This window comes from Euwallacea fornicatus, chromosome 25, assembly GCF_040115645.1.
Source record: "Euwallacea fornicatus isolate EFF26 chromosome 25, ASM4011564v1, whole genome shotgun sequence".
NCBI classification, from domain to species: domain Eukaryota; kingdom Metazoa; phylum Arthropoda; class Insecta; order Coleoptera; family Curculionidae; genus Euwallacea; species Euwallacea fornicatus.
The window spans coordinates 437,083-449,512 of NC_089565.1; the positions used below are offsets into that span (position 1 = coordinate 437,083).

A 12,430-nucleotide genomic window follows, 5' to 3' on the forward strand; every position below is an offset into this window, starting at 1 on the left:
CAATATTCCCAGAAAAGCGATTAGTATAGATATTCCCCAGATGGCCACGAGTTATGGGATTCGTTGTAGCCATAGCTTATAATGGTTCTTGGTGGTGGTGCGCCCCTGGTTGGAATTCTTCGGGGTTAGTACTTAAGGGATAATCGGAGCAATTTTCGCCCTCTTTTTTTTTCTGCTCTTCCTGTGGTCTCGTCGGGTGAAAGCTACGTCGGTGACGGGATGTGATCCGCATCATATCGTGTACCCGCCCAATAAGCATTCTCCCTATTCTTCGTTACTTAGACCAAGATTCTTACATTCTTTTAAGATAAGTGCATAGTCAATACAGTCCATTTTTACATAAAACAAATTGTCTTTGTCGTGTTTCATTTATCGAAGGAACACCCTTAACATTTTGGTCCTTCGAGCCGGATTCGGGCTTGTGGAAAATCATTCGGTCGGTGTTTGTGTCGCGATAGAAGTTGTTCGCGTGCAAAACCGAGAAGTTGCTCTGTAGGCGTGATAGAAGTTGCTTCACGTGCCAGAACAACAAACAAAATCGCTGTTCGTCTGGGGCTAAGTAAGAAGAAAGATTGGTGATTCCGGATCATCGTGGAAGCCAGGGAGCTTTGTTTGGGAAGTGGGTAAGTCCTTGTCCTATTGCCTTTGAACCGTATTGCTTTCGTTTGTGCTATTTGCTAGTGATTAGATCATTCGTATCGTAAAGTTGGCGTTTTGTAACCGCATATTCTATATAGACTTGGCGTGGTTACAAATTGTGTGCCGTACTGCTTAACCTTTACCTTTGCGCACACGGTGACTTGTAGCCGCATATTACAAAGCTTGGCGTGGCTACAAATTGCGTGCCGTTGTTGTGAGCTCCTGCATTAGAGCAGATCGTACCTGGTAGACGCGTGTATCGAGATTTTGTGATCATGGCATCTGCTGGGGAGCTAAAAGGGTTAAACGTGGCTAGGAGAACGTGCAAAGCCCAACTCACTATGTTCAGCAAATTTCTCGAAAGGTTAGATGTAAGTAGCGGTCTAGGTGCCGAAAAAATAGGGCAGATAATTGAGAGACTCGACAAATTGGAAGGTACTTTCGAGAGGTTTGGAACTATCCAAAGTGAGTTGGAGCTGCATGCTGACGATTACGACGACGAATTAGCTGAGCGGGACGACTTTGAGAATAGATACTTTGAACTTAAGGCCAAAGGAAAGGGTTTACTGCAAAAATTCAATAGGGTTGATGCGTCCACTGCAGGCGGCACCTCGCAGGGGGCGGAATCTCCCAGCCCTTTAGACAATATCAAATTGCCGGTCATCTCATTGCCAACTTTCTCTGGCGATTTCAAAGATTGGCTTGGGTTCAGAGATCTATACCTTAGTCTAATACATAACAACGATAGGCTGAGTCGCATTCAAAAGTTTCATTACTTGCGGGCGTCGCTGCGTGACGCAGCGTCTCGGGTTTTGGGAACTCTTGAATTATCAGAGGGCAACTATGATATCGCCTGGACAACCTTGAGTGAGCGATATGATAATAAGCGGGTGCTCGTGCACATCCATTTGAAAACTCTAGTTGAAGTGGAATCGATGCATAGAGAATCGGCTCCTAAATTGAGGAGTTTAATTGACAGCGTGAGTAAGAGCTTAATTGCGCTGACTGCTCTGGGTCAAAAACCCGAAAATTGGGGTGTTCTGGTAGCCTACCTCATAAGCACAAAGCTGGACCCCGTGACGGAAAGGCAATGGGAGGAGGCGAAGAGCACCCACAAAGATGTCCCCTCATGGGACTCTTTGAGAGAGTTTTTGAGCGCCAGGGCGGACATGCTCGAAGCTATCGATCGTCAGAGGGGCAATAATAGTAAACCAGAACGAAATGTAGGACTCAAACCTAATAAGACGAGCGCCAAAACCTTCGTTGGGAGCGATATTTCTTGTGGAGTGTGTAAAGCCAAACACTCATTAGTTAAGTGCCCAAGTTTTTTGGCTATGTCCCCCAACGAACGATTCGGCAAGGTCAAGCAACTCAAGGTGTGTTTCAATTGCTTGAAGCCGGGTCACTCTGTAAAGGATTGTCGCTTGAGAAATTGCAGCAAGTGCCCGGCTAAACACCACACCTTGTTGCACTTTGAACCCGTCAGGGTGCAAGACGATGCCCCCAAACCAGTGGAGAGTTTGGAGCATCAGGTTTCGTTGTCTTCACTTAGTTCGGATAATCATGTCTTCCTATCCACCGTTCTAGTTGACGTTGTCAGTGCCGAGGGTAAGCGCTTAAAGGTGCGCGCACTTTTAGATTCGGGAAGTCAGTCAAACTTCATTACCTCTTCATTATGCAAGAGGCTGAAGACAAAATTGGACGATTTCGAAGTAATAGTCGGGGGATTGGGATCTAAGGCGTCAGAGGTGAAACACTGTTGCCACATCGAGGTGTGTGCGCGACACAGTGGCTATAAGTCTTCCTTAAAGTGTTTAGTTTTGCCCAGGATCACCGGCTTCATTCCTGGTGCTCCTGTGAATATTAGTCGGCTAAATATTCCATCCAACATCACGTTGGCAGATCCGGAATTTAGCAAACCTGGCCCTATAGATCTTCTGATTGGCAGCGAATTGTTTTATGGGTTGTTGTGTGTCGGTCAAATTAGTCTTGGACCGCACAATCCCATCTTGCAGAAAACCAGATTCGGATGGATTGTCTCCGGATCAATGGCGAATCCCGGTAGCATCAACTCCATTTGCAATTTGAGTACAAATTCGCGGCCAAGTGGCTCAAACATTGACTTTGATTTGAAAAAATTTTGGGAGGTCGAAGATAATTTCTCTGAGACCAAGGCCTGGTCGGCTGAGGAGCTCGAATGTGAGGAGCATTTTCAAAGAACGCATAGGCGTTCGGTCGACGGCCGTTTCATGGTTGCCATCCCTTTAAAGCATCCCGTCGCTGACTTGGGGAATTCAAAGACGAAAGCTCTCCATAGGTTCCTTTCGCTAGAACGTAAGCTCAGCCGGGATTCAGCTTTGAGGGAAGAATATTGCAGTTTCATGCGGGAATATTCGAGTCTTGGGCACATGACTAGGGTGCTTGATGAGGATGATCGCGTCTCCTACTATATGCCTCATCACCCTGTTATTAAAACAGAAAGTTGCACCACTAAATTGAGGGTCGTATTTGATTGTAGTATGCCATCTTCAACAGGGAAATCCCTGAACGATTTGCAAATGGTCGGTCCCGTGATCCAATCGGACTTATTTGATATTTTGATTCGTTTTCGCGAGTTCCGATTTGTGGTTTCGGCGGATATCGCCAAGATGTATAGGCAAGTATTTGTGGAGCCTAAACAACGGTCTTTGCAACGGATATTTTGGAGGGAATCGCCCTCAGATCCTATCGAGGTTTTTGAATTGAACACCGTCACATACGGGCAAGCTAGTGCCAGCTTTTTAGCCGTAAGGTGTCTACATCAAGTAGCACAGGAGAGTGAACTTGATGTAGCCTCGGTGATAAAATCGTCATTCTATGTTGACGACTTCCTTCACTCAATAAATTCGGTTGAGGAAGGAATTAGAATGTGTCATAGAGTTTCCGCTGCATTGGCAGGGGGTGGTTTCAAATTGCGGAAATGGCTTTCCAACGAACCCGCTATATTGCGTGCGGTGAGTCAAGGAAACGAGGATTTTCAGGTGCTAGATTTTCACGGGGACGAAAGGGCTAAGATTTTGGGTTTAACTTGGCATTGTTCGTCAGACGTTTTGTCGTACAAAATTCAGGCCTTTGACACGAACGTGAAAGTGACAAAGCGCACCATCTTGTCAGGTATATCGCAAGTCTTCGACCCCTTGGGTCTTCTATGTCCGGCTGTAATCATCGCAAAAATCCTAATCCAAAGGCTTTGGCAAGAAGGGTTGTCGTGGGATGAATCAGTCCCTGCCCATTTGCATACAGCCTGGACAAAATTCCGAAGTGAGTTGCCGAATCTCAATGGAACTCACATTGATCGCCACATTGCATGCGTGGATGCTTTGTGCCATGAGTTGCACGGTTTTTCTGACGCTAGTGAGGACGCTTATGGTGGAGCCGTCTACGTCAGATCGATCGATCGAAACGGCGATATAACCGTGAGGTTATTATGCGCCAAAAGCAGGGTGAGTCCTTTGAAATCCCTGACTATCCCTCGTTTGGAGCTATGCGGTGCATTGGTCATGGCCAAACTTATAAGCAAGGTAAGGGCGGCCTCTAGATTGCAATTTGTTAGGCAGGTGTGCTGGTCAGACTCAACCATCGTCTTGAGTTGGCTAAAAATGTCTCCCAGCAACCTAAAGGTCTTCGTAAGCGCGCGGATAGCACAAATCCAAACGCTTACAATGGATTGTGAGTGGCGTCACGTCCCCACTAGGGAAAACCCGGCCGACTTGGTATCGAGGGGGGTCTTTCCCAGTGAACTCATGGAGTCTAGTCTTTGGTGGTATGGCCCTTCCTTTCTTCAGTCCAGGGAAAGTCATTGGCCTAGTGTGTCTGAAGGACCTAAGGAGGTGCCCGAGGTCCGCGTTCCAAAGAGAGTTGTTGTTTTTGTCGCCATAGGGGACTATTTCTTCGAGCGCTACTCTGACTTCAATCGATTGAGTCGCATCGTAGCATACGTCCTTCGATTCGTTGGCAATTGTCGATTAAGGTTATCGAAAGGGGTCATCGTCAGCACGCCATTATCTAGTTCGGAATTAAATGAGGCAATCAAAATGTTGGTCAAGACTGCGCAAAGAAGTAGCTTTCCAGTCGAGCTCGATTGCCTCAGCAGGGGTGTCGCCTTGCACCCTAAGGATAAGTTGTTAAGTTTGAGTCCCTTTCTAGATGGTGAGGGCATAATGAGGGTAGGGGGAAGGTTGCGAAACTCGGCTTATCAATTCAATAAGAAACATCCTATGCTTTTGTCTCCAAAACATCGTTTGACGCGGATGTTGTGCGAACATGAGCATAGGAGATTGATGCATGCCGGCCCTCAGCTATTGCTCGCATCCCTAAGAGAAAAATACTGGGTTGTCGCGGCGCGCAATTTGATTAGGGCCATTGTAAGGAATTGCGTTACCTGCTCGCGATTCAACCCTCAGTATTTGGCGCCTCTTATGGGTGACCTCCCGCCAAGTCGCTTAACTGGTGGGAGCGTATTTGCATTTGTGGGAGTGGACTACATGGGTCCACTCAATATACGGGAAAAAAGGGGTCGCGGCGCAAGGTTGTCTAAGTGCTATGTAAGCGTATTTATATGCTTTGCGACGAAGGCTTTACACTTGGAATTGGTGTCCGATCTAAGCAGCGAGTCGTTCCTGCTTGCTTTTCGTCGGTTTGTTGCTCGGCGTGGTCGACCTAGCCACGTTTACTCGGATAACGGCACGAATTTCGTCGGCGCCAATCGAGAATTGGCAGAACTCGGCCATTTCTTGATTAAAGAATCGAGTAAACTGGCCAATTCATATGCCCAGGAGGGGGTGCAATGGCACTTTATACCCCCCCAATCGCCTCATTTTGGAGGTCTTTGGGAGGCGGGTGTCAAGTCGGTAAAGCACCACCTAAAACGAGTAGCGGGAAATGCCAACTTGACCTTCGAACATCTCATTACGCTACTAGCACAAATTGAGTCAATACTTAATTCCCGTCCTTTATCTCCCTTGTCACAAGATCCCAATGATTTAACTCCCTTGTCACCCGCTCACTTCCTGATCGGAAGAAGTCTCACGGAGTTGCCCGACCCAGACCTACAGCATATTCCTGCAAATCGGTTGTCGGTATTCCAAAGGATCCAACAAATCAAGCAGCACTTTTGGACGCGTTGGAGCAAGGAATATGTCAGCGAACTGCAGCAGAGGGTCAAGTGGAAGGCACGTCAGCAGGACGTCCAGGAAGGGGTACTTGTGCTTGTCAAGGAGGACAACCTTCCTCCCTCCAAATGGCGCATGGGACGAGTAGTTGCAGTACACCCTGGCCAGGATGGAGTGAATCGTGTGGCTACTTTGAGAACTTCTAGTGGTTTGTTGAAGCGCTCTTTTAGCAAGATATGTCCCCTGCCGACGAACACTGTCATTGAAGACGCTGCAAGCGCTTCAAGGCCGGGGGCATGTTAGGGACTCTAAGTTATTGGTTTTTTGTTTTCTATTTATTTTTTATTGTTGTTAATGTTAGGTTTATTGTATACTGTCATTTACTCCCTTAAGTTACGCCTATGTACTGCGATACTTATTCGGAGAATACCATCTGGGTGCCAGACCACATGGCCCATCAGGCCAAAGCTAAGGATACGCTTTGGTTGGGGAATGTGCTACTAGTCGAAGAATCTTTCTCTATAGGGACTATTGCTTTGATGGTCAATTTGTTGGACCCGCAATATTCCCAGAAAAGCGATTAGTATAGATATTCCCCAGATGGCCACGAGTTATGGGATTCGTTGTAGCCATAGCTTATAATGGTTCTTGGTGGTGGTGCGCCCCTGGTTGGAATTCTTCGGGGTTAGTACTTAAGGGATAATCGGAGCAATTTTCGCCCTCTTTTTTTTTTCTGCTCTTCCTGTGGTCTCGTCGGGTGAAAGCTACGTCGGTGACGGGATGTGATCCGCATCATATCGTGTACCCGCCCAATAAGCATTCTCCCTATTCTTCGTTACTTAGACCAAGATTCTTACATTCTTTTAAGATAAGTGCATAGTCAATACAGTCCATTTTTACATAAAACAAATTGTCTTTGTCGTGTTTCATTTATCGAAGGAACACCCTTAACAGACATGTAAGAAAAATAATTAAAATGAAACAAATGAAAGTTAGGTTTTGTTCAAATTTTAGAATGGGAAGTTATGGGATGGACTTTCTCTTTGGAATGCATATTTAGATAGAAAGTTTGATGGTATCGAGGAGTGTTGCATATGCTATGCAGTGTTACATTCCGGGTCCTATCAGTTGCCCAAAGTTAGTTGCCGAACTTGTAAAAAGAAATTTCACTCACCATGTTTGGTAAGATTTAGTGATACACCTATATTAGATGAAAATTATTAACAATATTTTTATTTGTTTCAGTTCAAATGGTTCAGCACCAGCAATAAAAGCAGTTGTCCGATATGTCGGAATTTGTTCTAGACTTTGTCACACAAAGTTTAAATGGAACTTATGGTTGATATCCGCTGGTTAAATGGTATGCTCGAGTGTTTATTTTTGTTTTGCAAAATTATTTAATGAATTAAAGAATTAAAGGTCTATCTGGAGAATTTGAAATGTGAACTTTTAAGATATTTTCTAAACATATAATTGAATTAAGGAAGATTTGAAAATGGCAAGTATTTCGACAAAGCTAATATAACCGCCTTCTATATAACTGGGCACGCTATGCTCTATGAATCAATAAATGGGGACCAGAGATCCCAAACCTTTTTTTGAGGCAAGGATAGTTGAAGTTTCACAGAATTTCTTATTATATATATTTTTTATCTTTAAAAGTGGAAATACATATAGAACATTCGGTTTTTAAGAATTTTTTCTCGGAAATTACTGCGTCTGATTTGAAATTTTGTGTAGTTATTGTTTGGCTAAAATAACTATAAAGTACTTTTTTTAATATGTTCTCATTCATGATAAAACAATGGCGACTGAAAATATATGTTTCAAAAATCTACGGTACGCTCTGGAGGTCGGCAAAAATCATCTGTAGCAGAAATACCAAAAAAAAAAATCATTAATTTATGGAAATACACTTTGTATGAACCTAAAAATTCTGAATATTCCGAAAATTCCAAAAAGGCAATGTTTAAAAAAAAGGTCATATTTTCTTAAGAAATTATTGTTGATCATTTTTTTAAGTCCTTAAACAAGAAATATTCAAGAAGTTCATGCGAAGACCAATGAGACAATTTTATCAAAATTTTGAACGAAATTGGCCAAGTAGTTTTTCGAGTTATCGTGTATCGCGCGCGAAATTTCGGATTTCGAGAAAAACCCGTTTAAAGTTTTAAAGAAAGAAACGCCAAATTTAAGGGTTCAAACTTTCATTGACGTTTTGCGAATAGTTTTCTAAATACCTTTCAAGCAAATCTTTTCTTGACAAGTCTTTATATATCGTTAAAATGTTAATTTACATATCTTGCTGAAGAGGAGATGGATGGTTGTATTCTTCCGGTTCAAACGGTTCCACTACTTCCACGCTCCGGCTGATCTGATGCCATAGCACTTTTAGCAAGAAATAATACAGAAGAAGAACCGAAACAGTTTCGCAGTTTTCGCAGAAAGAAAAAAATGATTTAAAAAGTTTTTTTCTATATGTATTTCCCTCCTTAATATCGTGTCTCTACATTAATTGCAATTTCTTGATTTTTTATAATCAAAAATAATTATGTTTCTCATATGTTATTAAAAACGATTGCTTTTGTCTCTTTTACAATAATCAAGAGATAGTTCACTTTTTATGGCCGTTTCAAATTCTGATTTTTACTCTTGAAGGATTTGGATTGGTGGAGGAAAACAGAAGCGACATTGTTTTTTGGTACATAATTATTATACAGAGTGATTCACGTAACTGTTTCATTAGAAACTTTTAGGCTTGTAATCATTTTAAATTTTTTATATTTTGCGATTAAACTAATATAGATACTCTATTTTGTTAAATATTTTGAAGGCCATAGTATTTCCGATTATACCGAAAGTTAAGGTCAACTACCTTACTTCAAATGGAACAACTGGTATAATTTTGCATATTTGGATCATAGGAATTAATCTGACTAAACTCTTATCAGATATTCCTATTCTAAACATAATCGTTTCGAAGATATTTTGATTTTAAAGAAAAATAATTCCAAAAGGCATTTCTTCAAAATGTAAAATTCTCAGCTATTATTGAAGCTGGCGTTATGAAAATTTATTGACATGTTAACCTGACATGGTAAATTAGGTTAACTAGAAAAGTTTTTACAAATTTTATACAGGATCTCCAAAAAATAATGTCAAGTTTAGTGAACTTTGAAAGCGAAACAATAATTTATTTTAAATCAATGGCATTCTTCGTATATTTTTACATGTTTAGGATCTAAATGTAGTTCTGAATCGATTTCTATTAAGTGTCACTATACATAAAACTAACGCTTTTGCTATAATTTTGGATTTTTGATATTAGACAATAATAATTTGAAATTTCTCAGATTGCTTTGAAATGAATATGGCTGTTTATTACTAAAACGCATTAAATGTAATTGTCAGTTTAATAAATTTGTTTAGCAGTTTAAAATCAATAACTTTAATAATTATTATATAATAGTAATACATATTTTAAATGTATTCTTTATTCATGGAAAATGTAACAAAAACACCGCGAATTTAGGAAATTCGAGTCAAATTTTAAATTGGAATAAAATTTAATTAATACAAATTTTCTATGTGACCCCTATTAACTTCTTAATACTTAAAAATGAGTTTTTTAATTTTATGTTGAGTCACTTTATTAATTGTAACGGGGTAAAATTCTTCAAAAACTACTCAAATTCAATCACAAATATGTGCTTTGCTTTCTATGGAAACTTCATAAACGTCAGATTTTACATGACCCCATGAAAAGAAATTTAGGGGCGTCAAGTCGGGTGATCTTGGCGGCTATTTCCATGGTCCGTTTTGTCCGATTCACCAGTCTTCAAATGTCTGATTCATCTCTTCATAAATTTCATGGAAAGAATGGTATTGCACTGTCCATTTGGCATTAAATAGTCTACAGAATATTAAGAGATAAAGTGTCCAAAAAGTTGGAGACAATACCTTTTAAAAGTTGTTAAAAGTTTAAATGTTATCTAAATATCTTAGTGTTTAAGATTTCGTCATAAATAAAATATCTTGATGACGGGCCTCTTTGAATATTCAAGGATTTTCTTTTATTCAATAATGAAGATTTCTTCTGTTTATAAGCCCCCCTTTTGTGAATTTTGCTTCATCTGTCTATATTATATTTAATAAAATTGAGGGACCTGCCTGAATATGAACAAGCACCAATTCACCATATTCTATTCTTTTAACTTTGTCTTCATGTCTAAAAGCCTGTAAAATGTTATAGGAATAAGGATGCATTTTATGTATCTTTAGAATCCTCTAGATTGATGAATATGATAAATCTGTAAAAATTGTTAATTGGAGATAAACAATTACAATCATCAATATCAATAAGAGTACCAACCTAAATCATTAGAAGCAGTTTGAAGAGAAAAATTTGGATTTGCATTAAAATGTCCTAAACCAATGGTCTAGAATAAGAATTTTTAGTTGCAATTTTCCATGTCTTAAAAATGTAATTTCAATTTCCTAACTTTGTTCTTCGTGATTTTCGGAAGATGCGGATGTCTTTTGTTAAATACGCACAGCAAATTTCCTCCAAAACTTTGTTACACTCTCCGTAAATAAAGAATAAATTTAAAATATTACTCATTGAGTAATTATTTTTAAATTTAATGATTCTAAACTGCTGAACAAATTTATTAAACTGATAATTACATTTAATGTGTTTTAGCAAGAAGCCGCCATATTCTTTCGAAAGCCGAATAAGATATTTCGAATTATTATTGTCTAATGTTAAAAAATCGCAAATTATAGCAGAAGCGTTAATTTTAGGTATAGGGACACTTAATAAAAATCGATTCAGAATTACATTTAGATTCTAGACATGTTAAAATATACGGAGTGTTATTATCAAAATAAGGGGCTTTTTTGCTTGTAATTTTGAAAATTTTACATTATTTTTTGGGGACCCTGTATAATATTTATAGAAACTTTTCTAGTTAACTTCTAACTAATCTACCATGTCTGATTGACATGTCAAGAAATTTTCATAAGTCCAGCTTCATATTTTGAAGACATTGTGCTTTAGAAAAAAAATTCTTTTGAATAAAAATATCTTCTAAACGGTTAATTTGAGGAATAGAGATATCTAATAAGAATTTAATCAGGTTAATTCCTAGATTTCAAAAATGCAATAATACACCAATTGTTCCATTTGAAATAAGAAAATTGACATTGACTTCAGATGTAATCGGAAGTAGTGTGACTTTAAAAATATTTTTAAAAAATAGAGTGTATCTGTATTAGTTTAACCAAAAAATATGAAAAAATATAAATAGCTACGAGTCCAAAAGTTTCTAATTAAACAGTGATGTAAATCACCCGGTATAGCTCGTAGAAGTTCTTGCAGTATGATATATCTAATATTATATAATAAAATTTTTATGCGGATTCCATTACGCGTTTATAGAGTAAGAAGTATTTAGATTATCAATTTATTAGTTTTAAAAATAATCATTTCTAACTTAATTTTTTTACAATCGAACTTGTTAATTTTTTGTTTATACTTGCAAATACGAATTTATACTGTACATTTAATAAATTTCTTCTATTTTTGCATGCAACAAAGGTGAGGTAATAATAACATGTTTGTAAATTCAGTATTTTACTTTATTCTATTTGCTGGAAAAGCAAGTATTTATTATTGAGTATTTATCAAAAATTTTGCAACAAAATGAGTATCAGAACAGGGTAATAGGTTAACAATTTAATTCAAATTTATAGGTACAAGGTAAATAAATTATCTTTTTCCTTTCACATGCCGTTTTGATTACGGTTGATATAAATTTTATGAGAATTTTAGCAGCGGCTCGCATAGGATTCAAAATGTTGAAGTCCTTGTGGCAATATAACGATTTCAAAACGAACTTCTCTGGTTTTCGCTCTGGATGTTTTATTTTGTTTTGGGCATTTTTTGGATTGTTTGGTGTCAAGAATATAACAGTTTTGTAAAGCAAGTTGTAGCGTACGCTGCAATAAATGCATTGCAATTTTTTTATACATATTATAAATAATAAATTAGTGTTAGCTTGAAGTTTTTCTGAAATACTTTACGTAAAAATATCTTTTAGCCAGCAGCCACACTATAAATTTCACGTTTATTGTTGTACTTTTTTGTTTAAATAAATAATATATTTTGTAATAGTTTTTTAATTAATCTCTACTAGTATTGATGATCGAATTCAATAACCTTTTAAATTCTGACCCGGATGAAACTCGGTACGTAAGTAGGCCATAGAAGAAATCGTGATAAGTCAAGTTATATGAGATTGGTGGATAATTATAATTTACTTTTGTTTACAGAGCGTCAATTTGAAAATTTCATGCCCTTACTGCCTCGATTTTCTTATCAAGGGAACACAAATTTCATGTAAAATTCACTGTGTTTCTTTCAACATTTTACCTTGCAGAATCAGTCTCTCAAATATTTTATATGGTAAATCGAGGTTAAGTGACACATCATTCCAAAATACTTTTCATTTCGAAATGATGTTTGTGAACATTTTGATACCTCATTTGTTACATTTGACTGCTGCAATAAACGAATTTACTTACATATTAACTTCTTGTTTGTTGAGATGACTGTCGAAACAGAAGATGCATTAATCACT

The 12,430-nt window shown here is 38.4% G+C and overlaps 1 protein-coding gene across 2 annotated transcripts in view; it reads left to right on the forward strand.

Annotated features, from left to right (window-relative positions):
- Window positions 1-11,961, forward strand: part of Ltn1 (E3 ubiquitin-protein ligase listerin) — a 34,989-nt gene extending 23,028 nt beyond the window's left edge. Inside the window, exons 17-19 of one of the 2 annotated variants that reach the window (XR_010733390.1) lie at window positions 6,804-6,971; window positions 7,035-7,149; window positions 8,101-11,961. Coding sequence is in view for 1 of the 2 variants with exons in the window: in XM_066296502.1 (XP_066152599.1) it covers window positions 6,804-6,971; window positions 7,035-7,094 (228 nt within the window). In the remaining variant the exon portion in view is untranslated. Of the gene's footprint in view, window positions 1-6,803; window positions 6,972-7,034 lie in introns of both variants that reach the window. The other variant, XM_066296502.1, reaches the window with a different exon arrangement.
- The last annotated feature ends 469 nt before the right edge of the window (window positions 11,962-12,430 follow it).